Source organism: Geotrypetes seraphini, chromosome 2 (genome assembly GCF_902459505.1).
Source record: "Geotrypetes seraphini chromosome 2, aGeoSer1.1, whole genome shotgun sequence".
Classification (NCBI taxonomy): Eukaryota; Metazoa; Chordata; class Amphibia; order Gymnophiona; family Dermophiidae; genus Geotrypetes; species Geotrypetes seraphini.
The window spans coordinates 427,512,697-427,540,360 of record NC_047085.1 but is presented as its reverse complement, the minus strand read 5'-3'; the positions used below and the strand labels follow the sequence as shown (position 1 = coordinate 427,540,360).

General features: G+C 42.0%; 1 protein-coding gene across 5 annotated transcripts in view; it reads left to right on the top strand.

Moving 5' to 3' along the window:
• CROT (carnitine O-octanoyltransferase) overlaps nt 1-27,664 on the top strand; it is a 93,055-nt gene that overhangs the window by 50,317 nt on the left and 15,074 nt on the right. For 3 of the 5 annotated variants that reach the window (XM_033931213.1, XM_033931215.1, XM_033931216.1), the window contains 6 exons: nt 2,140-2,247; nt 4,644-4,774; nt 11,309-11,432; nt 17,909-17,987; nt 18,099-18,192; nt 27,056-27,175. In XM_033931213.1, the coding sequence (XP_033787104.1) occupies nt 2,140-2,247; nt 4,644-4,774; nt 11,309-11,432; nt 17,909-17,987; nt 18,099-18,192; nt 27,056-27,175 (656 nt within the window). Of the gene's footprint in view, nt 1-2,139; nt 2,250-4,643; nt 4,775-7,375; nt 8,800-11,308; nt 11,433-17,908; nt 17,988-18,098; nt 18,193-27,055; nt 27,176-27,664 lie in introns of those variants that run through there. The other 2 variants (XR_004538135.1, XM_033931217.1) reach the window with 2 other exon arrangements.

The following is a 27,664-nucleotide window of genomic DNA, read 5'->3' as shown; positions in this document are numbered from 1 at the left end:
GCAGGGGTGACTGTCTCATTCCTATGATGTCTTCTGCATTTTGCATATTCCTGTGATGTTGTCATTCTCTAAGGCAGTGTCTTGCAAACCCTCTGGAGCCATGGCACACTAAATTTGGGGCCACAGCAGGATGGCCTCCATGCATGCATCACGGCATGGAGGGCACGGCATGAGGGCCTCCGCGATGACGTCAAGGGCATGCATTTGTGCAGAGGCCCCTCCAGAGCTGCCAGTGGGTGGGGTGCTGGAAGAGGAGAGGCATGAAGAGAAGAGGTGCTGCCTGGCTGCCTACAGGACATGCCTCATCTGGAGGTCTCTAACAAATTTCACCTCTCTAACCACCTGTTTGTTCTGGTAGGCCATTTCTAGTTAGATTCAGATGGCCATTGCGGCTCAAGTGGCAGATAGAAAGAAGCCCCTTTTTGAGGGCACACTCAACCTGAGGTGTTTCATTCGCTTGGGCAGTTATTGGCTGTTTCTTTGGATGAGTTTTGCACGGCCATTATCTGGTCCTCCTTACATATCTTCTCCAAGTTTTACAGGATCGAGGTAGTGGCCAAACAGGATGCTGCTTTGATGCCTCGGTCTTGGCAGTGGGCTCATCAGTCTCACCTTGAATTTTCGGGACTGCTCTGTTACGTCCCACTGATCCCGGAATAAAGTGGGATTGTACAAGAATGAAAGTTTAGGTTCTTATTTTTCCTAATCTTCTTTCTTTATTCCGGGAACCCACCTTATCTTTGCTAAACCACACTTTATTCAGAGAGCCCGCCCTATACTTGCTGATTCAACTATTGTCTGCCGTACTGATAAGCTGGATTTCTGTTTTCTGTCCAGTTTTTATTAGAGTGCCATCATAATGGGGTTAGCACTCAGTTTGGGGGGGTCCGCAGTTAGGGCGCCCCCTTTTGTCAGTGCATTTTGTTTCTACTGCTAGCACTGTTATTCTCATTCAGGTTACTTATGTTTGATATCCTGATTTGATTGTTTCCTTGTTGCTATTTTGCATTTATAATTATGAGCAGAATATACTTACTTGTTGAAGAGTTTCCCCATACCGCTCTCTCTCTCTCGTTCTTAACCTCTAAGGACGTTCCTGGCTGCTTTGCTACTTACTAACTGCTCAGTGTTGAGGTATAAGGGGGAAGGGTTAAAGCCTCTGAAGTTTGAGGCTTCCTACAAAGTCCTGGCAGGTGGACATAAATAACCCACTGGTCCCGGAATAAAATGTGGATTTATAAGAAAGAAGATTAGCAAAGGTAAGAACCTAATCTTTCGATAGACACAAAGGATATGAACAAATTCTTAAGGAGAATCTATTATATTGTATGTCTTTTAGCACAAATATTTAAATCACAGTTTCCATAAGGAACGCTCAAAAACGGGTGCCAAAACAAAAATTGATGCTATGCGTTATTCTATAAAAGGCACACATACTTTTTAGAAATAGCATGCAGTGCCAATTCCTGCATCTAACTTTGGGCACCAGACTTGTGGCTGCTACAAATGTAATTCTTCAGAACACCCCTGGTACACTTATAGCCCTCTTATGGCCATGTCCCCTTTTGGGACACATACTATGGGAGTTAGGTGCCCTGTTTTATAGAATCATGTGCAGGCAGACGCTTGTTCAAATTTTAAGAGGTGCCAAGTTTATCAAATGATTGGTTGTTGGATCCCAATTATTGCTGATTAAGAGTTCATTAACCAATTAATTGCACACATCTTAACAGGATGCTCAAATTTTGGCACAATATATAGAATCCAGGGGAGTGTGTATAAAGGACTAGTGCTAGGCATGAAAATGTTAGGGAGGGGGCTTCCAAAGCTTGCTTGCTTCTGGCAGGTTTGGGGGCCCAGGGCAATTCCCTTTTTGCCTACCCCTGATGCCAGCCCTGTGTGTATATGATGGATCAGGTGACTAGCTCTGATAGAAAATCATTTCCTATTCTTTGTGGTACTTCCATCAGGTGATAGTGCAAAAAAATATGTCTTGCAGAGGCAGTAATTTGTCTTAAATACTGGCGAATCAACTTGCCGTCACTATAGGCATTTTCTCTTGCATTTCATTTGATTTTCAGAGGGGTGGTAGGGTTTTTCTTTTTTATAATTCTGTTTGGGAATTCTTTCCATCAATAGGGTTCAGATAAAATACGGGACATTCCATGGCCGGAAGAACTTGCTTTCACTGTGGACCTAAAAGTGTTGGATGACATTAGACTCGCCAAGGAAGAATACCAACAACAGGTGTACTTACCATGTCTTAGGATTTTTGTGGATTTTTTTTGAATTTGTTGCATTCTAAAGATCCAATATTTAAAAGGTTTAACTTGGCAGAGGAGGCTCCTCTCTTGTTAAACCCAGCTGAACCAGCTGTTTGCCGATATTCAGTGGCTCTTAATCAGGTAGTGCAGTTGAATATTGGCTCTGTCCACTACTCCACTGGTGGCACTATCCAGTTAAGTGCCAGGGAGGGTGGGTGGAGTTAGTACTTAATAGGTTAGTGGAAATATTCAGTCCGCTAATTGGGTAAGTGGGTAAAGTTAGAAGAGCAAAAAGGCTATTAAGACTTTATCCACCAAGCTAACTGCACATTGGTCTATATATTTATTTGCTCAATTATTTAGCTCGTCCGCCCAAAGGAGCCCAGAACGGGTTACAAAGTACATCCACAATATAATTGAGACAGGACAGAGATGACATAATTTACAATATAGACAAGACAATAAAACATATACACTAAGCAGCATCTGGTGAGAGTAGGTGGCGTAGCTGGATACACTGTTAGTTTCTGGATGACCACTGGCTGGAGGCTAGACATGATGTGGTATTGAATATCTAGGCTTGGTTCACCCTGCAGCTTTAAAAAAGCTGACAGCCGCTAGTTTAATATTGGCACCTTAGAGTTAAGCAAAGCAAGAAAAGAGGATTGTTGTTTTTTTTTTTCTTTTTTTAATCTAGCAAACTGCTGGCTTGGGATTGTTTATACATAAGCCATGCTGGTGAAGGGAAAGATGGCACACACATTCTGGACACGTCCCCAAATGGAATCCTTTGGAGGGTCTAGATTTAGCTGGAGTAAATAAATAGGAACATAGGAAATAATGTTAGGTGTTAAGTGACCAAAGCCAGATATCCAGGGTGGATTAGTCTTCTGCAGAGCTTTCAGCAGCACTATGGCAGGGTTGGCCCTATTATTGAGTAGTTATGTTTTTCCACACACATCCCAGCTTCCTAGCCCATAGCAACTTGTACAGATGAGGCTTCACAATAGTTCTCTGGACATGGTCCTGCATCCCTTCAGGCAACTCTTGCACTAAGGCAGAGTCATGCACCTGCAACAGAATAAAAATAACATGGATTAAATACGCTACTCTTTTGCTTTAAATGGTTGCTAGCCTCCCTCAGTCCTGTGTAGATTTGTCTCTTTAGATCCTTAGTAGTGCTTTTTAGAGAATAACATGGGACAAATTTTTCCCCCGTCCCCGTGGAAATGCATTTCCCCTAACCCGGCTAATTCTTTTCCTGTCCCTGCCCCATTCCTGCAAGCTCTATACAAGCCTCAAACACTTCATAATCGTAAGTGTTTGAGGTTTGTGCTGTTAAGGCAGAGCTTACAGGAGTGGGACAGAGACAGCGACAAAACTCACGAGGATGGGACGGGGAAATTGAGTTCCTGCGGGGACAGGGACAAATTGCATTTGTTAAACTCTGCAGAGGTGACTGCCTCGTTCCTGTGGTGTCGTCTGCAATTTGCATATTCCTGTGATGTTGTCATTCTCTAAGGTAGTGTCTTGCAAACCCTCCAGAGCCATGGCACACTAAACTTGGGGCCACAGCAGGATGGCTTCTGCGCATGGAGGTCACGGCAGGAGGGCCTTCGCGATGACGTCAAGGGTATGCACATGTGCAGAGGCCCTCCAGACAGTGCTGTCAGTGGATGGGGTGCTGGAAGAGGAGAGGCACAGAAAGGAGAGATGCCGGCGAGGAGCAGAGGTGCTGGCTGGCTGCCTACAGGACATGCCTCTCGCTGCGAGAGGCACATCCTGTTGGCAGTCAGATGGTGCCTCTCTTCCTTACCAGCATCTCGCAGTACACAGTTTGTGATACATTGCTCTAAGGTAACATGTGGTGTTGGGCATTCCAGGGAGTCTATAAGCAGGGTCTTGTGGTTGGGGGGAGGGAGTGGCAGTGAGTTAGCTGTGTTGTGAAGGGAAAAGTCTCTGGAGTGGCCTATAGAAGACAGCCTGGGGCAAAGCCCATTCCTTTGTTTTTACCCACATCAATGAACTGTATTAACTAATTTACAGTGGAACACAATGGTTATTTTTGCATCCAAATATGCAGAGCAACCCTCCCCCAAACAACCCAGACAATTATAATTATTTTTCAGACATTGTGCCCTGGCTGTTCTCTTGAGTAAATTCAGGATTGATTAGAAATCAAGAGGAATAGGTCAGAAATTCAGTCATGAAAGAAATAGGAGAATAAGCTCCCCCCCCTTGCATAGTTATTTGGGTTTTACTCCCACTTTTTTCATTGGTAGCTCAAAGTGAGTTAGAGGGGAGGGGGCTGAAGGGAAGAAAAATTAGGCCTGTAGTGTCCTGGAGTCTAGTGGTTATTTGTGTTTCTTTGTTTTTCAGGCATCTGACGTGCAGCTAATCAGTCATGCCTTCACATCTTTCGGTAAGAAGCTTGTCAAAGAGCTGAAGCTTCACCCTGACACGTTTGTTCAGCTTGCGCTTCAGTTGGCATATTATAAACTTCACAAACGGTAAGTCCCGTAAAGATAGCAAACCACTTGGTCTGGTATTAGATTGTTGATTAATTGCAATTAACACAAATATTTTAATGGCATTTTAAAATTATTAATACTGCTATTGAAATGCTTACTATCCAGGTCTGTATTCAGTCCGTGGTGGAAAACATTTTTAAACGCTGACCACTGTGGACTTAATCAAGCATCCAAACTCCCTCCCACTCCCTCCCCCCCCAAGAATTCTCCATCCTGAAGAGATCTCCCCCCTCCCTCCCAGATGCATTATTACTTTAAGGATGTCCTGGTGGCTTGGGATGGAGAGGAAAGGGGCAATCCCCCAATTGCTCCTACCTGTGCCTGTTCAGGGTTCAAAATATCAGCCACAACCTCTAGTGGTAGTTTTTGTGATACTACTACTAGGGGGGTCAGGATCCTAGCAGTGGTAAGGCTACCACTGGAGGTTTCATTTACTATTTTAAAACTGGAGACAGCACGGGCAGGAGTGACCAAAGGTAGTTGTGTCTGCCCTATCCTAGCCCTATCCATGCCCTATTCACAGCATAGATAGACGTCAGAAATGTAGACCTGGAAAACCCTGACCTACATTTCTGGCTTGTCTTTCCTGGAGGCGCAATTCTGTACAAAGCACCATCATGTGGTTTACATCCAATCAGCAGCTGCTGATAGCAGCGCCGTATATAGAATCCAGCTGTAAGTGTGAATCAAAGCCAAAGATTTTTAAAGAAAGATTAGGTAATTAACCTTGATAATCTTCTGTCTTATAGGTGTGTCTAGTGGTCTTGAACACTAGGGTTATGCATCTGAACCCGCAAGTTGCTTGCGGAATACTGTTAATGATTTTTTTCACCTCCTTTCCAGGGAGTTTCTCCTGTCCCTTCAGTTTATACAAAAACAATCAAGTAGCATTGTAATGACTGACATAACCGGAAGGAGGGAAACAGGGAAAAATCCCTGACACTACTATTCTGTTCTGCTCTTTAACAAACATTACCAGTTAAAATTAACATTCAATAACTGCTCAATCCAGATACAAAAACACATGCAACAAGCACTAGTCTTATATAGAGCTCATAGTTGCATGTCTTGCTATCAAGCAGTGGCTTAAACCAGGCTTTATATTTTTTAGTGTTTGCCTTCTTTTTATATCCTCTCGATACATCCGAAAGACAGAAAATTCTTCAAATTCAGACTGATCTTAAGGCAGAAGGCAGGCGATGTGCCAAAACAGTGTCTTTCCTGGCTGCTACGTCCTCCCTATAGAATCTGATAAAGGTATGAAGGGTAGACCAAATAGCTTCTCTACAGGTTTCCTTGAGTGAAGCTGCCCGAGTCTCCACCCATGATTTAGCAACTCCTCTAGTAGATTGCACTTTTAATGCAATCGGCAGCTGTTTACCGCAGTCTACATAATGTGGAAGAAATGGCCATTTAATCCATCTGGAAATCAAGGCTTTAGACACTGGCCTCCTTTTTTGGCATGACTGGTCAGAACAAAAAGGTGATCCAATACATGAAACTCATGGGTAACTTCAAGGTACTGGCGAAGCACTCGCTTGACAACCAGCAAATGCAACGCTTTATCCTTTTTCTTAGCCCCCGTAGGGTGAAAACGAGCAAATAGACTTCAAATTGACATGGAAGGCAGAGATTACTTTTGGTAAGAAGGACATAACTGTGAATAAGGAGATCCATGCATCCATAATCTTAAGGAATGGTTCCCTGCAGGACTGAACTTGTAACAAAGAAACTTGTCTTGCTGACATAAATTGCCACCAGAAACACCATCTTGACTAAGATCCAGAAAGGAAGCCTCATGTAAGGGCTCATATGGAGCTCTACTGATACCTTTTAATACGATGTTAAGATTCCAGAAAGGGAGACGCACCAGAGGGCGCAGCTGAAGAGACCCTTTAATGAGCCATGCAACATCTAGGTGAGAAGCCAGAGAGCATCTTTCCCCCCCAAGCTTGGAAACCGGAAAGGCCTGCTATCTGCACTTTCAGCAATCTTACTAACAGACCCTTCACTTTTGTAAAAAGTCCAGGACTACCGAAATCGGAGCTTGTAATGGCTTTATATTATCCACCAGAAATCAATGGCATACAACTTCAATATCTATTGAACCCAAATCCACTCGCATATACACCAATCACATCAATTGGACTTAGGCATATAGAAGATCCCGTTGTCTATTATATGTTAAAGGAAGCCTCAACCCCACCACTCCACCGCTATGTTAATTCTTGATTGCGGGAAGAATTACGTGGCACCTGCAGAGGCATATCTTCATGCTGGACACTGTGGAACCACGGGGGCTGAATGGGGAAATTGAGTGGACTTCACTCATTGGATAGGGTCAGGCCAATAAGAGACAGGGGGGAGGTAACTTTTTCAGTATGAAGGGAGGGATATTTAAACCCCGAGGTTAGACGCCGCGGCCATCTTTCTCTCATAAACATTGTAGAGTCGGATGACACGAGCGTTCTCGTTGAGTGAAATAATACGCTGAGAGTTGGGACAAGATTTAATGTACGAAGTAGGGAGGGGGGCGGTTGTGAATATCCTTTTAACGGTCCCCTTTTCCTATTGTTCTAGGGAGACTCTTGATACAGCACTGTTTGGTGCGAAACATGTCATGTCGAGTCAGACTCCCAGACGTTGGCTGATGGAATAAGCTAAGTACATAGGCTACTTTTAATAATTAAAAATTATTTATTAGGTCATGGAGATATAAATATATTAATAAATAAATTTTGGTAAAAAAATGCATACGGGCAGCCAATGATGAGGTGCCACGTAATTCTTCCCGCAATCAAGAATTAACATAGCGGTGGAGTGGTGGGGCTGAGGCTTCCTTTAACATATAATAGACAACGGGATCTTCTATATGCCTAAGTCCAATTGATCTAATCTAATCTAATCCTTAAGTTTGTATACCGAAGATGCCCTTTGAGCTGCTATTGGGTCCAGTGCTCCGGAAGGGAGTTCTCTCTGCGGTATACAGGTGTCTTAATTGTCGGGGGGCTCCCCTTCCCTACATGAGGGCCTGGGAGGGTGATGGTGGTTCCGCTATTTCCTGGGACACTTGGGGTGACATCTGGTTGGAGATTTCCTCGGCGGGTATAGCTGCTTTGCTGATCGAGAATGGATACAAGGTCCTCTTTCGTTGGTATTATACCCCTCAGGTTGTGGCTCGCTGGCGGGGAGGTGCGAGTGTTCTCTGTTGGAGGGGCTGTGGGGAAGTGGGTACCTACTTTCATATGTGGTGGCAGTGTGGGCAGGTGTGTGGATTCTGGACTGAGGTCTTTGTTCGGGTGTCCCGGATCCTGGATGTCCAGATACCGGCCGATTGGCGACACGCCTTGTTGTTTTGGCATCAATTGGATCTGGCTTGGGGTGACTCTTTGTTTTGCAAGTTGGCATTCACTGCTGCTCGTTTAGCCATTGCCTCTCTGTGGAATCAGGCGCTCCCTCCCACGTGGGCCCTGGTGGAGCACCGTTTGCTGACTTGGCAGAACCTATATCACTTAACAGCCTTGAGACATGGTAAACTACATGGCTATGCTCATGTGTGGCGTAATTTTCGGGCCTCTGTGGGGGTTTGTGGTAGGGGTGGTCAGGGGCTTTGAGTTGGCCTTGGAGTCGGAATGGGGGGTGATGCTTGGGGGGATCCCATAACCATATTCTTTTCCAATATTTGGGTTATGTTTGGCATTGACTGTTCTCAACCATATTGAGAGCTGTGGGTATTGTGCTTTGTCCCTGGGGGGTGGGAGGGGGGGTATTGGCTGTGCTTGGGTGGGTATTATAGAGTGTTCTTATTAGTTTGTAGGACTTGCACATGTTTATATTCTTGATTGTACTTATGTGTGCTATTTTGGAGTGTGTTATTTTGCTCTATGCATTTTTGTTCTGGCATTTCATGTGCTATTGTTATATGCTGTTTGGAGTGTTTTTCAATAAAAGCTTTTCAATTTAAAAAAAAAAAGTTTGTATACAGCATCATCTGCCTTTGTGTTCACAACTGAGGCCATCAGATCCATGTGGACGCCCCCACCGCTGAACTATGGAGGTGAACGCCTGGGGGGACAGAGATTATTCCTCCGGGTTGAGAGTCTGCTGACTGAGAAAATCAACCTATACATTTTCCACTCCTGCAAATGAGCTTCTGCCCACCGAAAAAGGTGTTGAGCTTCTAGGTGTAACATGGTGCCTCCTTGCCTGTTCACATAGACTACTGCTGTCACATTGTCCAAGAAGACTCTGACTGCCTTACCTTCCAGAGACTTCTCCAGTGCCTGAAGTGCAAATTGAATGTCTCTGAATTTGTCGATTCATGGACAATTTTTGCTGAGCCAGTGTCCAATGATCCTGAATTTGGGTGTCTGTTGCAATGACCCCCCCCCCCCCCACCGGTAAATGCTGGCATCTGTCGTTAAAATCTTCCAGTAGGAAATTCGTAGAGACATGCCCCTTGAGAGGGGAGCCATCTGCCAGCTGCATCACCACAGACTGCTTTTTGCTTCTGGCAACCAGGGAAGCAGTTGCTGAAGCAAGTCCATCTGAGGAGACATTGAGAGAGAAAAGAGAGTCTTAAAAAAGTCTCATATGTGCTCTTGCCCAAGGGACCACCTCTATAGCTCCCGCCAGATAATTCCATACCATGGGAGTTGGACTCTGTAGCAGGTCCAAAATATGCTTCCAGAACTTCAGTCTGCATGGCTCTGGAAGAAAGACTTGGCCCAAGTCCGTGTCGAAACTCCCAGATATTCCAGGCACTGGGTCAGCTCCAGCAAGCTCTTCTTGAAGCTGACAATCCATCCCATATTCTGGGAGATGGACCACTCTCGAAACTGCCAGTTCGCCTTCCTCCTTGCATGGGGCCCTGATTAGCTAATTGTCCAAATATGGGTGTACCTTGAACCCTGCTTTGTAGAGGTACGCTGCTACCACCACCATCACCTTGGTAGAAGTGTGAGGTGCCATTGTGAGGCCGAAGGGGAATGCCGAGAACTGGAAATGTTGCTCCAGCACATGAAATCGAAAATATCTCCTGTGGGTTGGAAAAATGGGAAAGTGGAGATAGGCCTCCATCAAATTGATGGGAACAAGAGCTTCCCCAGTGCCACTGTCGCTATGACCGACTGCAGCATTGACCAATTTGAGGTCCAGAATTAGCCTTCAGTTGTCTGAGCCTTTCTTTGGCATGATGAAGTATATGGAATATCTGCATGAGCCCAATTCTTTGTCTGGTATCAGCTCTATGGCACGAAGATCCAGTAGCCTTTGTACCGTTGCCTGGATAATGAGGGCTTTCTCTGGCTGGCTGGAGAATCTACAAAGAGGTTTGGAAGGGAGGTACAAAGCTCAATTGTGTAACTTTCTCAAACAACTTCTAGGACTTGCAGCCTGCACCTATCATGAGTTTAGACTGACCAAAAGGCTGACAGCTTGCTCCCTATCTGGGGGGGGCTTGGCCTCTGTTCTGGAGTCATTGTGCTTTTTGGAGGTTGGGGAGGGATGAGAGCCAGAGGCTCCTGCTGAACCTCTGCCGTGATCCCTGAAATGATCTCTGCATTGCTTGACCTCCCACATAAGGACAGAATCTTTTGCTGTCCGGCATGGCCTTAGGGTTATGTTCTGTAACGGTGGCCATCAGGTCATTCAGACCCATGCCCTTGAAAAAGAATCCTGCTCAGAGTGGCTTTGGAGGATGAATCTCCTGCACTGTCTGATCTAGAGCATCTGCCAAATATAGGCTTACACCTTGTTCATAACTGATAATATCATACAGAGTGTCGGCTATATAATTCACCCCAGATAGAAACATTGGGGATCTTTGTAAGCACCTCATTTATAAACATTTCTAGGTTAAACTTTTCTAAGCTAATATCCCTCTTCTTAAGTTAAGACTTTATTTTCTGAATATCTTTTTTGTAGGTTATCAGATTTGTGCTGCTTTATTGAAATAATGTAGTAGATGAGTGGTTGAGATGGTATAATGTTATGATTTTTGCTGATGTATATGATTTTTAAGATGTTTAAATCCTGAAATGTGTATGTGAAACTGTGAGCCACCTTGGATAAAGGTGGATTAAAAATGTCTTAAATAAATAAAATAATTTAAATGGCATTTTTATACTGAGATTAGGCACCTACTGGCACCTAAAAAAAATCAGCTCCGGTTAGAGAATATGGGCCTTAGTGGGTAACTGCAAGAGGGAGGGGCATGGGTGAGTTGCATGCATTTAAGCCAGCCAAAGAGATGGCTTTAGTAGGCACGTTAATGCAAACTTACATTGGTATTATACAATAGAAATTACCTGCCTAATAGAATACACGCTGTGAGTGCAATATTTTCATGCCTATCTTTTGGTGACCTTTTATAAAACTCCTTCCATATATGCTCTGGATTGACCATCACTGATAGAAGATCCAAACTCATTCTCTCCTGAGGTTTAGTAGATCTGTTCACCAAGTCAGATACCAAGAGATTTTGGTTACTGCAAATTCTGTATTTCTCTCCAGCCCAGGTTGCTGTTATGAAACTGCTAGTACAAGAAAGTTTTACCATGGTCGCACAGAAACCATGAGATCCTGCACAATGGAAGCTGTGGAATGGTGCCAAGCCATGCTGGATCCAGCTTTTACTGTAAGTACTATTTTTTTTTATTCATTTATATTCTGCCTACAGACTAGGCAGATCACAATAAAGCACCCATAAAAAAAACTTACATATACAGCACCCCAAACTGAACACAAAACAAAGATGGACCAACTGATTCTTCTCCATCTGTCTCCCAATCTTACTCCAAACACAGCTCCAACTGTTGAACACACTGTCTCCATTGACCCTGCACTGGGGGAAAAAAACCTTGCAAATCATTCGCATAAAACTAGCAGGCCACCCCCAGATTCCTAAATACCTTCCCCATCAGAGCCATACAGACATTGAACTAAAGGGCTGACAAATCCAACCCATAGACGCAGGGTAAACTAGACACATCATGGAGCGCATTTTCAAAAAATAAAAATGTCCATAAAGGGGCATATGGACATTTTTCTCCCAAACCCTCTTAATTTGCTATTTTCAAAACCTATTTTCCAGATGGATATCTATATTGTTTATCTACAATTCAACTAAATCTCAAGGGGGAATGTTAGAGGCATGTATGGGTGGGACTAGGACAGGCTTATGACTTGGATGTTTTTTCCCACTGTTTTTTTTGAGGATGAGACCCACATTGTCATATTATAATCTATACATGTCTTACTATAAAATTACTGTACAGCTACAATTGTTGCACATTTAAACTATCTTAATTTTCTTTCTTGTATTATTCTAAACATTTCTAAATAAAATTGAGGGGAAAAAACCCCAATTATCCAAAAGGGTAAAGACGAATGTGAAAAGAGCAGACAACAAATGCTCTGATAGCGCAGACATTTTCAGTACCAAAAAAATTGCCTTAACTTCTTTGGTGACCTGACTCTCAAAGGAAAGCTGTGGATCAAGCAACAGCAAATAATTTCTAAAGATGTTACTAAGGAAGGAGCATGTCCTAGAAGGTGAAGAGAAATATTAGGTACCGAGGCATAACCTATGACCAGAATTACTTTAGACGACAAATTATTTAAATCCCCCCCTTTTACAAAGCCACATTAGGTTTTTTTTAATCACTGACCATGGCGGTAAAAGCTCCGACATTCATAGAATTCCAGTGGACTCAAGAAAAAGATGAAATAAAATCGAGGAGAGCCCTGAGCCCTGAAGCACACTACAGCATAATGGATATTGACCAAATATTGTGGAATTAAGCTGCACTGTTTAAGTATGATCAGTGCCTCGCATTACACAGTCCCTGATGCCACCAGTTACTGAATGAAAGGTTCATGTTTCCACACAAGGATATTGTTGAATAATCAAAATATATCCTTTTTTCATCCAAGTTATTTATTATTGAGGTTATATTTCTCTCTTATCAGGATGTAGATTAGGATCCAATTTTGTTTTAAGTGCAAATTAGACAAAATTACAGACCACACTTGGATGTTAACAAAACTTTTTCTTTGTACTACATATATGTAATATGTGTAATCTATATAGATAGATATAAATAATGTGTAAATTATTTAGATCAATTCTCAGTCTTGCACCCCACTCAATCAGGGTTTTGCTCACTCCATAGTACGGAGATAGAACTAGCATCTTTAATGGACCATTTGCATTAACTGTTCAGTGTAGGAACAAGTGTTTTGATCCTGCAATTTGACCTGAGATGTATATTTGATCTAGTCAATCATGACATCTTGTTGAGATATGTTGTACTTATGAGGTCCGTTTCAAAGAGTAATACTCCCTGCAATATATAAACTCAAGTGGGGTTCCATAAGGTTCCCCCCTTTCCCCTACCTTGTTTAATCTTGATAATTTTATCTGGGAACCAAATTATCATCATTAGGAATCAAACTTTATAGTTACATGGACAATATAACAATCACAGTGCCAATCCTCAACTTCTCAGTAGAAACCCAACATTTTTTGTCCTCTGTTCTCCATTCTGTGGAATTCTGGATGACAGATTTCAAGTTAAAACTTAATCCCGATAAAACCAAGTTTTTTCTTGCTTCACCATCCAACAAGATTAAAGAAGATTCAGTGAAATTGAAAAGAGTAGAATATCCCATCCTTTTGATAATAAAAATGTTAGGGGTCTATCTAGACCGAGAACTTACCATAGATGTTCAAATTAATTCTTTAGTTTAAAAATGCCATTTTTTGTTATGGAAGCTTCGGACAATCAGACCTTATTTCACTTTCGATGCATTTAGACTTTTGGTCTAATCCTTAGTTTTAAGTACTCTAGACCAGTGGTATTCAACCAAGTCCTCAGGTTTTCAAAATCTCTGTCATCCATATTCATTGTGGAGATCCTGAAAACCCGACTGGCCAGGTGATCCCTGAGGACTAGGTTGAATACCACTGCTCTAGACTATTGTAACCTGATATATTTAGCTACAAGTAAAAAGAACATCAAAGGGATGCAGATCATCCAAAATACAGCCGTCAGATTGATATTCAACTTAAATAAATTCGATCATATTTCGGAATACTACCGACGTTTATACTGGCTGCAGTTAGAGAACATATAAGAACATAAGAAATGCCTTCACCGGATCAGACCGAGGTCCATCAAGTCCGGCAATCCGCTCACGCGGCGGCCCATTTAGGTTCTCTATTATGAAAACTTGAAATTACCGTATCCCTCAATATGATTTGCAAGAAGGTGTATATCCAACTTGTGCTTGAAACCCCGAAGAGTAGTCTCCGCCACAACATCCTCAGGAAGAGAATTCCAAGCGCCCACTACTCGTTGTGAGAAACAAAACTTCCTGGCATTTTTCCTGAACCTGCTGCCACCCAGTTTCAGGCTGTGACCTCTTGTCCGTGTCACATCTGAAAATGTTAGTAATGCTGCTTCTTGGTCTATTTTATCAAATCCTTTTAATATTTTAAAAGTCTCTATCAAATCGCCTCTCAGTCTTCTCCTCTCGAGTGTGAACAGTCCCTGTTTCCTGAGGCGTTCTTCGTAGCTCAAATTTTTCATTCCTTTGACTAGTTTCGTGACTCGCCTTTGCACCTTCTCCAACAGAGTTATGTCCTTCTTGAGGTAAGGAGGCCAGTGTTGGACACAGTATTCTAAGTGTGGTCTGACCATTGCTCTATAAAGTGGCATTATGACTTCTTCCGATCTACTCGTGATCCCGTTCTTAATCATGCCCAACATCCTGTTTGCTCTCTTCGCCGCCACCGCACATTGCGCCGATGGCTTCAGGGTTCTGTCAATCGGTACCCCCAAATCCCTTTCATGTTCGCATTTTGCTAATGTTACCCCAAACATTCTATACTCGTGTTCTTTATTCTTCTTTCCTAGATGCATCACCTTGCATTTATTTATGTTAAAATTCATCTGCCACTTTGTCGGCCGGAGTACTTTTTAAGTTTGGCAGCATGTGTTATAAGATAATAAATGGCATGGTTCCGATTTATCTTCCTGATCATTTTAAGTTTGCAGACACCTTGCGTTCTGTATGAGGCCCTAGATTATTTGAATTTCCATCAGTAAAGGGTTGCCAATATAAAAGATTTTAGAATCAAATACTGGCTTATCAGGCGGCCTTTTGGGATTGTAATTTTGACACATTGATTCTAACATGTGACTCATATTTAAGCTTTAGGAAATCATTAAAGACCTACTTATTTGGAAAAGTACCTAAATAGGCTGAATTGTATTTTGCTGCAAATGTGTACTGTCTTGAAATTGTGAACTGCACAGAATTGCAAGGAAGATGTGGTATATAAATGATTTGCTTAATGATTCTGTTACTTGCCATGTTTATCCATTTCAAGTAATGCAGCTTGGTCTTGTTTTTATCATTGTTTTCCTTGCAAATGCTTTGTCTAGTATTTAGGTGTCAAATATATATTTTTCACACATGAACAAATGAGATCCTTTGTGCTATAAAAAAGTTTTATCCAAAGGACCTGGATAGAATAATTGAATAATAAGTTGGGCTTTTTCTTCTTTCTTTATATTTTTTCCTTATTGTGATTTCCTTATCTTTTTCCTACTTCAAGTATTTGTGGTCTAAGAAAGAGAAAAAAAAATTATAGATAATTTGTTTTCTTTAATGAGTTTTCTTGTTATTATCTCTGATTTGGAATTACCCTATTTTCCTTATACTTGTAAAATTATTCCGAATGAATAAATAATAATAATAATGCAGCTAAAACCTATTAAGATAACAGAAAAGGATGGAAAAACTTAGTTGACTGCAGGAATATGTTGGTGTTTTATATTTTTTCCCCAATTAAAAAAAAATTAGATACTTAATAGTTGTGAAAAGAGCCAGGCTGTATAGCACTGGCAAACAGGCCTGCGTTTATGTATAGAACTGATGGAAGCTGCAGGATTGCTTACAGTGCCCTGCTAATATGCCTGAACTCAGCTCTAGAGGGGAGCACCCCTAAAGGAGAGAAGATCATCTGTTTACAATTCTCCAAGTTCTTTGGTCTCTTTGCCAAGACTACCAACAGGGGTGCCAGGCTGTACTGTGGATACCTATTATATCCATTAGAAAATGGACAGAAACCACCAACCCATTTCACTTAGGTTACAGATTGACTTCAGTGGTGATGGCTTGAAAAGCCTTATCCTCTGCTGATTCTCTGGAGTCCTCTACAACATCAGGAAATGTGTTATGAGGAAGAGTTCATTCAGGAAGATCCATTGGGGAAGAAAAAGGCCAGCAGAGAATGGTTACATGCAATGACAGCACTACACAGTAAAATTATCAAATTCCTTACCATAAGGCTAGGCACCAGGTTCCTATGGTGCCTAGAATTTGCACCTGAGATTTCTTGCCCTGAATCTTTTCTTTATTACTATTATTCTTTTTTGTGCTGCCACAAAAAAAACATGATGCCTCCTTCCCTGCTGTGATTCACATCGCTTGAAAGCTTGAGCTGAGATTTGAAACCACAAGACCAGTCTAAAACTTCTGCACCTAGTGGCTCAATCTTTCAGTGAGCCAGTTTGCAGCAGAGACGTTTGAAATATGCTGTTATTTCTGCTAGCAAGGTGAAGGGAATTAGGTAGCAGGCTCAGAAAGACTGGGTAAAGGCTGCGGAGAGGGGTATGAGATAGGATTACCATATTTGTAAAGAAGAAAATGAGGACACATGACCCCACCCCCAGGCCACCCAGTTCTTTAGTTCCCTTTTCCATCCTCTGTACCGTTTTAATACTGTACTTCTCTCTCTCCTTTCCTCCAACCCTCCTCCCCCACAGGTGCTTCTCTCTCACTCTCCATTGAACTCCCCTCTCCTATAGGTCTTCCTTCATTCCCTCTCTCCCGGGTGCAGCGACTTCCTGTTTCCATGTAGGCAGGACCTGCAGAAAGGCAGCTTCAAGGGGAAGGCCAGCAGCAGCAGGCTCACCTTTCTGCTGGCTGCCCAGAGATTAAATTACCCTGGGCCCAGGGAAGAGGTAGGTGGGGGGAGTCAGGAGAGCCAGCTAAACCCGGAGAGATAACCCCATTTTTTAAAAAAATGTCTGGCCACTTGGCCAGTCTTCTTAAAAAGAGGACACGTCCTGGTTTTCCCAGACCTAGTTTGAAAGAGATGCAGAGAGACAAGCTAGGGAGGGGGTATATAAGAGAGAGAAAAAGAAAAAGACTGGGTAAAAATGGGGGGAGGGGTATGAGAGAGACAGAAGCTGAGTGAAAACTGGGGTAAATAGTATATGACAGAGGGTGAGACCAATATCATGGTGATATGTGAAACAAAGGACATTAACTCTTTTCTTTACCTATCACGTGAGTGGTGAATGTAACACAGTTGACACCATGCTTCTGGAAGGGAGACTATTGGTTTTTGGCAGTGATGTGCAGTGGTACCTTAGGGGACTGATTTATTAAGCTTTCAGAGACACAATCTTCTAAGTGGTGTACATAATTTAAAAAACTAAAAATATAAAATGGCAAAGACAGACAAATATGTTCATGGAGGAGAGGGGGGAAGAAATACAATATTCGATAAGAGAGACGATAGTAAATGGAAAACACAAGAGGGGGAAGTTAGAGTCCTGTTGGATAGTAAATGCGTCAGAGCGATGTTAACAATTAAAAACATCCTTGAACAGAATCTTGATAAATCAGTTTCTAAAGGAGCTGTTTTTTATATCAGAGGATTACCCTCCCCTCTTTCCCTTATTCAAACTTCACTATGGACAAAGTTGAGTTTGGGGTGGAGGGGAAATGAGAGGTTTCAGCTGGTGGCTCCTAAGCTTTGTCCTTGGCTCAAAGATTCAGTGAAAATTTGTCAAGATCTGCCTTATCATTTTAATTGGAATTAAGAAATACAAAGATCAGAAAACATGAAAAAATAACTTAGGTAACATCTGTTCATTGGACTAACAATATATTTTTTGTTTTGTTTTGACATTTGTTTTAAGTGTGTTTAAGTGAACTAATTGTTATAGGAAATGCATATTGGCTGTTAGCGGGAGTTGAAGTTTAGGAGAAGGTATTACATGTTTCATTTTTTAAAAATTTCCTATTTTATAGCCTCATAAACGACAGCAGCTCATGTTAAAAGCCTTTGAAAAGCACAACAAATTGATGCATGAAAGCCAGAATGGAAATGGTATGTTCCTTTTAAATTCCTTTCAATAATTTTCTGTCACCGGAAAGGTTTTTCGTCAAAACATACTATTGTCTGTGGTTGTTATATTTTGTGGTGTGTGCTTTAATGCAGGCTTTGACCGTCACCTTTTGGGCCTCCTAATACTAGCGAAAGAACAAGGTCTCCCTGTACCTGAGCTTTATATAGACCCTGTTTTCACCAAAAGGTAATAACTTTTAGTTCTGCCTCAGATTTATATCCAGTTAATTTGCTTAGCACCAGCAGATCAAACACTTAGGAACATAGTAAATGACGGCTGATAAAGATCTGAATGGTCCATCCCATCTGCCCAACTGTTACCCAACCATACATTCATGCTTAATTTGAATAGACTTTTTTCTTTGATGTTACTGGGCGCTAGACTGTAGAAGTCCGCCTGGAACTACTGGAGTTACTGTCAAAGCTTGATACCATGGGTTCCAACTACTGGAGTTGCCATTGAAGCTCACTCCAGCCTATCCAAACCATCACATCATTTGCAGGAGGTGAACCTAAAAAGTCCATCCAGCACCTTCCTCATGTTCTAAATGACTAGAGTTGCCATCAAATGCTAGAATTCCATCGAAGTCCTCCCCAGCCTATCCTAAGCCAAATTGCCATATATGGGGCACAGACCGTGCAAGTCTGCCTAGGTCTGACCCTTGTTCTTCAATTAATTCTATTAATTTTCTAATTGGAGATCCTCTGTGTTCATCTCACGCTTTTTTGAATTCTGTCATCATTTTCCTCCCCACCACCTCCCTTGGGAAAGCATTCCAGGCATCAACCACCCTATCCATGAAAAAGAATTTCCTAACATTATTCCTAAGCTTACCACCCCACAACCTCAATTTATGTCTTCTAGTTTTACCATTTTTCCTCCCTGAAAAAGATTTAGTTCTACTGTATATTAATACCTTTTTAAGTGTTTAAACCCCTATACTAATGTCAGCTTCAGGAGAATTTTAAAGACTTATCTTTTCTCATTATAATGACTGATTGCTATCCAATATGTTCTCTAGAATTTATTTGTTAATGTAATAACTGATCCCAAATCTCATTGTAAGCTGCAATGATTCCTTGTTGAAAATTGCAGGACATAAGAAACTATATGGTATGGTACCATATCAACCCTATCCCTCCTCTCAAATATACATATTCAGGTCTTCCAATCTCTTATACGTCTTTTGGTTCAAATCCCCTACCGTTTTCATTGCTTTCCTATAAACCGCTTCAAGTCTTATATCCTTAGTCAGATACAGACTCCAAAACTAAACACAATATTCCAAGTGGGGCCTCACTAACGACTTGTACAGGGGCATCAACACATTCTTTTTTCTGCTGGTTATGCCTCTCCCTATATAGCCTAGCATCCTTCTGGCTACAGCCACCACATTGTCATATTGTTTCATCACCTTCAGATACTCAGACACTATCACCCCCAGGTCCCTCTCCCCATTCATTCATATCAGCCTTTCACCTCCTAGCACATTCGGCTCCCTCAGATCTACTGAAACCCAGACCAGTCTATAGTCTCAGCCTGCCTGTCCAAAATTGCAACCTGGAAGTCTCATCGACATCTAAAATTAAATATGGCTAAAATAGAGCTGTAAACTCCAAGATATATTCACCCGAAGTGGTTAAGAACATAAGAATATAAGAAACGCCTTCACCGGATCAGACCTAGGTCCATCTAGTCCAGCGATCCGCACACGCGGAGGCCCAGTTAGGTGCTCCCTGTTGGAGACCCGGATCTCCCATATCCCTCGATATGATTTGCAAGAAGGTGTGCATCCAACTTGCGCTTGAAACCCTGAACACTAGTCTCTGCCACAAGCTCCTCTGGGAGAGCATTCCAAGCGCTCACCACTTGCTGTGTGAAGCAGAACTTCCTGACATTTGTCCTGAACCTGCTGCCACACAGTTTCAGGCTATGACCTCTTGTCCGTGTCACATTTGAAAATGTCAGTAATGCTTCTTCCTGGTCTATTATGTCAAATCCTTTTAATATTTTAAAAGTCTCTATCAAATCCCCCCTCAATCTTCTCTTTTCGAGGGTGAACAATCCAAGTTTTCGGAGGCGTTCTTGATAGCTCAAATTCTCCATACCTTTGACTAGTTTAGTGGCTCGCCTCTGCACCCTTTCCAGCAAAGTTATATCCTTCTTGAGGTATGGAGACCAGTGTTGGACACAGTATTCCAAGTGTGGTCTGACCATCGCTCTGTAAAGTGGCATTATGATGTCCTCCGACCTACTCGTGATCCCCTTTTTAATCATGCCCAACATCCTGTTTGCTTTCTTTGCTGCCGCCGCGCATTGAACCGATGGTTTTAGGGTTCTGTCTATCAGGACCCCCAAGTCCCTTTCTTGTTCGCATTTGGCTAATGTCACACCCAATATTCTATATTCATGTTCTTTATTTTTCTTTCCCAGATGCATCACCTTGCATTTGTCTATATTGAAATTCATTCATATCGCCCATTTTTCCAGCTGGTTCAGATCCTTCTGAAGATCCTTGCAGTTCCTTGGAGAGCCAACCCCCCGACATAATTTTGTGTCATCTGCAAACTTGATTATATTGCATGTCGTTTCCTCTTCAAGGTCATTTATAAAAATATTGAACAAGATGGGTCCAAGAACCGAGCCCTGAGGCACGCCGCTAGTCACCTTCTCCCAATCCGAGAATTTCCCATTTATTATCACCCTCTGTTTTCTGTTCTCTAGCCATTTGCCGATCCATCTGTGCACTTCTCCTCCTATTCCATGACTTAGTAATTTACTCATAAGCCTTGCGTGCGGGACCTTGTCAAACGCTTTCTGGAAGTCCAAATAGATTATGTCCACTGGATCTCCATTATCGATTTGTTTATTCACCTTGTCAAAAAATTGAAGTAAATTTGTCAAACATGACTTCCCTTTCCTGAAGCCGTGTTGACTAGCACTTATTAGGTTGTGCTCTTCCAGGTGTTGTTCAATGGTATCCTTAATTAGTGTTTCAATTATCTTCCCAGGAACCGATGTGAGACTCACAGGTCTGTAATTTCCCGGTTCACCTCTTGATCCTTTCTTGAAAATTGGGATGACATTTGCTATCCTCCAGTCATCCGGTATTTGCCAGGTTCTGATTGACATGTTAGCTAAGGATTGTAATAGTTCGCCAATTTCTATCTTAAGTTCCTTTAATACTCTTGGGTGAATTCTGTCCGGTCCAGGGGCTTTGTCACTTTTAAGTCTATCAATCTGAAAATATATCATGTCCAACCCCACATGTACTGTTGCGAGGCTCTCCTCTATGCTTCCGGCGAATATCCTCCTTGTTTCTGGCATTGTTGTAGTGTCCTCATTTGTAAAGACAGAGGCAAAGAATGAATTTAACCTATCGGCAACCTGCTTGTCTTCTTTTATTGTCCCTTTCCTTCCTTGATCGTTGAGAGGACCCACTACCTCTCTTGCTGGTTTCTTTCCTTTTATATACCTAAAAAAGGGCTTGAAATTTTTGGTTTCTTGCGCTATCTTCTCTTCATAGACTCTTTTGGCATCTCTTACTGCTTTGTGACACTTTTTCTGATAGATTTTGTGGCAGTTCCAGGCCTCTGTTGTTTTTTCACGTTTCCATTTTTTAAATGAGTTCCTCTTATCCCTCACTGCAACGTTCACCTCTTTGGATAACCAAGCTGGTTCTCCTTTGATCTTCTTTCGCCTTCCTTTGGATATCTTCGGTATGTAAAGATTCTGTGCTTCTGTAATGGTGGTTTTCAGTAGAGACCATGCTTGATCAACTGTTTGGATTATTGCTTTTGCCTTTTTGAGCCGTTTTTTAACCATGGTTCTCATGCTGTCGTAATTCCCTTTTTTGAAGTTAAAGGCTGTGGCTTTAGTCTTGATTGGTTTCCCTTTTCCAATGCCAATGGTAAAATTGATCGTATTGTGATCACTTGTCCCCAGCGGGGCCGTAACCTCTACATCTGCTGTCCTTCCAGTAATGCCATTTATGACCAAGTCCAGGATTGCGTTTCCTCTTGTCGGTTCTCCCACCATTTGTTCAAGGAAGCGATCTCCTATCATTTCCAGGAATCTTGTTTCCCTGGCGCAGTTTGACATCCCCATTTTCCAGTTTATCCCCGGAAAGTTGAAGTCCCCCATGATCGTTACATTCCCTGATTTACATCCACGGTTAATTTCCTCCATCATTTCTTTGTCTGTTTCTTCAATCTGTCCCGGGGGTCGATAATAGAGGCCAATTTTGGTGTTTGCTTCTTTTTGTCCAGGAATCTTTATCCAGAGGGACTCCAGTTTACCATTTGCTTCCGTCTCCCCTACTCTAATAGATTCTATTTCTTCTTGGACATACAGGGCAATACCCCCCCCTTTTTGCCCAATCCTATCTCTTCTGTATAGTTTATAACCATTTAATACCGTGTCCCATTCATTCTCTTCATTCCACCATGTTTCTGTTATTCCTATGATATCCAGTTGTTTTCTTTTTGCTAGTTCTTCCAGTTCGCCCATTTTGTTTCCTAAGCTTCTGGCATTTGTGTACATACATTTGAGATTTGTTTGTGCTAATTTCTTGGATTTGGTTGTCCTCGCTTCCCTTTTTGGATCTATCTGATCTTTCTCGTTGCCTTTTGTAGTTCCTTCGTGTACTTCCCCTGTAATTTTGCGGTTGCATGAAGTTGCCTCCTCAGGATATCCTGGTGTCCGGGCCATCGACTGGTTGTCGACTGTCGGCTCTCCCCTGATCTTTAGTTTAAAGCCTTCTCAATGGACTTCTTCATGTTCTCAGCCAGGACTCTAGCTCCCTGTTTGGTGAGGTGTAGGCCGTCCTTCCTATAGTACCTGCTTCTTCCCCAGAATGTTGTCCAGTTTCTCACAAAGTCGAAACCCTCTTCTCCGCACCATTGCCTCATCCATGCATTTACTTCTCTCAGTTCATCCTGTCGAGTTGCGTCCGCTCTCGGTTCAAAACACAATATACAAAAATAATACCAAATACCACTTCCAGAGAGTATGTATCCAAAATTGATTCTACAATGGTTATAACTACTCAGGAAAAGACCTCAGAATAGGAGCTTACGCAAAGTCTTATCATAGACTGAAACTTCAGCGTAACTGCTCCTTGCTCCAATCACTGGCCCAGAAAAACCTGAGAGTATATTCAATACAGTTTACTTCAAGTTTGAATAAACATAGTTTTTTAACTTTTTTTAACTTTTTTTTAACCCTTTTTGTAAACTATAACCTTTTGGTAAACTATAGGTACATCTCTCTATTAGTTTGTTGTTTGTGAGCTTTTGGCAGCTTTCAACGGAACAGTAAGTCAGTCCTGTAATGTATGACAGGAATACTCTGAATGATATGACTCTTATGCGATTATCTTATTATTTTATAGATGCCTGCATGCTTTTGCCTATGGCCCTGAAGCAGTGGACTGAGTGATATGTCCACGAAATGCTGGCCACGTCGGCAATTTTTGGCAACTTACAGGCAACATTTGAATTAACTATGACAACGTTTAAGATAAGTATCCAGTTGTCAAATCCTTTTTCAAACTAATAGAGAGATGTACCTATAGTTTACCAAAAGGTTATAGTTTACAAAAAGGGTTAAAAAAAAAGTTAAAAAACTATATTTATTCAAACTTGAAGTAAACTGTATTGAATATACTCTCAGGTTTTTCTGGGCCAGTGATTGGAGCAAGGAGCAGTTACGCTGAAGTTTCAGTCTATGATAAAGACTTTGCGTAAGCTCCTATTCTGAGGCCTTTTCCTGAGTAGTTATAACCATTGTAGAATCAATTTTGGATACATACTCTCTGGAAGTGGTATTTGGTATTATTTTTGTATAAAATAGAGCTGCTCATCTTTCCGCATAAAACCCACCTCTCTGCTTCCTTCGTTCTCTGTCTCTTTGGACAGCACTCTTCTTTGGACATCCTTCCTGTTTTGTCTGCTCATAATCTCGGGGGTCATCTTTGACTCCACCACCCAGATACAACATATCTCTAAAACCTGCTGCTGCTTCCTCTATAATATTACCAAAATCTGACCTTTCCTCTGTGAGCACATTACCAAAACACTTATCCATGCCCTCATCACCTCGCACTTAGACTACTGCAACTTGCTACTCTCAGGCCTTCCACTTAGTCATCTCACTCCCCTCCAATCCATCCAGAATTCGGCTGCTCGACTTATGTTCCAGGAGAATCATGATATTTACGTTACCCCTCTCCTAAACTCACTTCATTGGCTTCCCATCCTTTTCCAAATACAATTCAAACTCCTCTTACTGACCTACAAATGCACTCACTCAGCTGCCCTTCACTATCTCTCTTCACTTATCTCCCCCTATGATCCCCCCTGAGCTCCGCTCAGCTGATAAGTTCCTCCTATCTGTGCCCTTCTCTTCAACTGCCAGTTCCAGACTCCGTCCCATCTGCCTTACTATGCCATATGCTTGGAACAAGCTGCTCAAATCCCTATGGCGGGCTCCATCTCTGGTAATGTTCAAGGCCCAGTTAAAAGCCCACCTCTTTGAGAGTGCTTTAGACTTCTAACAGTTCTGCATCCCCAGCCCTATATGTCATGTCTGTCTGTCCAAGTTAGATTGTAAGTTCTTCCGAGCAGAGACCATCTATAAATGTCAAAATGTAGAGCACTGAGTACGCCTTTCAACGCTATATAAGTGATAAGTAATAGTAGTAGTAAAGGCTTTGCTGAAATTTAAGTAAATTGCATCAAGTGCATGCTCTTAATCCAATTCTCTGGTCTCCCAGTCAAATAATTCAATCAGATTAGTTTAGAATAATTTACCTTTAGTAAAACCATGTTGCCTTGGATCTTGTAACCCATTAGATTCCTTCATCAATGCTTCTGAAATGAGTCTTACTGGCCTATAGTTTCTCACTTAATCTCTGCAACCATTTTCATGAAGAGGGACCATCTTTGCTCTTCTCCAATTCCATGGAACCTCTCCCATCTCCGGGATTTATAGAACAAATCTTTAAGAGGACTCGCCAAAATCTCTCGGAGCTCCCTCAATATCCTGGGATGGATCCCATCCGGACCCAAGGCTTTGACCACCTTCAGTTTTCCAAGTTGTTCATAAATATTTTCTTTTGTGCATGGTAACCACTCCAGTCTCATTTATTAATTTTGCCAGTCAATAACAGTTCTTCTGCAGACTTTTCTGGAAGGTGACAAAAATGGTAAGGGGTTTGAACCAAAAGAAATATGAGAAGAGGATGAAAGACCTAAATATGTATACTCTGGTGGAGAGGAGGGAAAGGGAAGATATGATACAGATGTTTTAATATTTGAAAGGTATTAATATAGAACCAAATATTTTCCAGAGAAGAGAAAATGGTAAAACTAGAGGGCATAATTTTGAGGTTTCATGGAGGAAGACTCAGGAGCAATGTTAGGAAATTATTTTTCACGGAGAGGGTGGTAAATGCCTAGAATGCCCTCCCGAGGGAAGTGGTGGAGAGGAAAACAGTGATGGAATTCAAAAAAGCATGGAATAAACATAGAGAATCTCTAATTAGAAAATGAAAGATGTAAATTAAAAAGCTAAGGCCGGTACTGGACAGACTTGCATGGTCTGTATCCCATATGTGTTAATTTGGTGTAGGATGGGCAGGGGAGGCCATCAATGGGAACTCCATTAACTTGGAACATGAGGATGTTACTGGCCAGACTTTATGGTAGATATCTTGCAAACAGGATGGTTGAATAGGCTGGAGTGAGCTTGGATGCCAACTTCAACATTTGCAACCTAGGACAATACCAGGTGGACTTTACAGTCTATGACCAAGAAATATCAAAGAAGAGACAAGTTAATTTAATCATGTATTTTTAATGGGTATAACTAATGGGCAGGCTGGATGAACCATTCAGGTCTTTATCTGCTGTCATTTACTATGTTACTATGAACACAGACCAGAAGTATTTGTTTAGTACATCTGTTTCTACCCCATCGCTTTCCACATAGCAGTTCTCAGAATCTTTTAGTCTTACAATTCCATTTCTAGTCTTTCTTCAATGTACCTGAAAAAAGTTGCCTCCTCTTTTTACATCTCTAGCCATTTTTTCTTCCACCTGTGCTTTCGACAATAGTATTTCTCTCTTACTACTTTTAGTTTTATCCAGTATTCTTTTCTATGTTGTTGTTTTTCTTGAGTTCCTTTTATATTTCTTGAACCCTGCTTCTTTTGCCTTTGTTTTTCAGCCACCTGTTTAGAGAACCTTGCTTTTATTAACTTTCCTTGCATAGAGTTCAGTTGCCATTTTTATAGATCCTTTTAGCTTGGACTACAGTCTTTCAACTTCCCTTATATCTGCCCATTCTACCAGTTCTTTCTTCAGGAATGCTTTCATTTTACTGAAATCTGCACGCTTGAAATGCAGGACTATGAGTTTTGTGTGCCCATCATCTGCTTTAGCTGTTACTACAGTACTGGTGGCATAGTTACAAGTAGGCTTGGGTAAGCACAGGCCCATCCAGCAGCAGTTCCTCCCACCTTGGTGTGCCTCCAAGGTATCACTGGTGGCATTAGCAATTTATTTTCGCTGCCTCCTGTTAACAGGTGAAGAAGCAGGAAGTGAGGGCAGGACCAGCAGAGAGAAGCCTGCGAGGCTATAGCAGGCAGCAAATATGAATTGCTGCTGCCACTGGCAATGCCTTGGAAGTATACCAGGGAGGAACTAGAAAGTTCAGAGAGAGATGGAGCTGCCAGTCCATAGGTGGTGAAATGGAAGAGATGCAAACATGTTGGGACCAGGGGCAGAGATGGTGGGAGGGGAGAGGAGATAGAGGGAGAGATGTGAGGGGGAAGGGTAATAAAATCCTGTACTTATATATCTATAGGGGGTTGGGAAGGACAGGGGAGATTCTGAGCTACTGGGGGTGTAGGGGTCAGAAAGGCCCACATAAAATAGCAGATCTGGCTATGTAACTGTACTGTACTATAAAAACTATAAACCTCTGTTGCCTTAGAGATTTTCTCCATTTTTAATTGTACTAAAAATATCTGATTTGTCCTTCACAGCGGAGGAGGTGGAAATTTTGTGCTTTCAACCAGCCTTGTGGGCTACACTAAAGTTCTTGGGGCTGTGGTGCCTATGGTACATAATGGCTATGGCTTTTTCTATCGAATAAATGACGACAGGTAAGCCTTGTTCTCATTGAGCCTTAGGTATGTTTTGTCTGTCTTTTCTTTTTCCATTTCATTGTGCTTCTGATGTTTTTCTAAGACTAATGGCAGGTTCCTTGGTGAGCGCATCTCATCTGATCAGACTTTGCTTAGGGTGGCACTGTTCTGATGTTACAATGTGTTAGCATCTGTCTGAGGGGCAGATTCTCAAAACTTTAACACCATCGCTAAACTGTTTTCCGACGGTTTAGCCTGCACGCATTTCAGCGGCAGATTATCAAAATGGATTATCTCTGTCTTTAGCGAGCTTTTTAGCAGTTTCCAACAATGACATTCAAACAGGCTCTTCAACATTGAAATGAGCACTCTGGTAGATTCTTGAAAATCGCTAAGCCATTTTCTGAGAGTGGCGTCGGCTTTGGCGACAAAAATCAGCAACTGGTCCAGGGGTGCCGGTTCAGTGCCAGCACTGTTAAAAGTGCATCTTGTGGCATGTGTTTCACA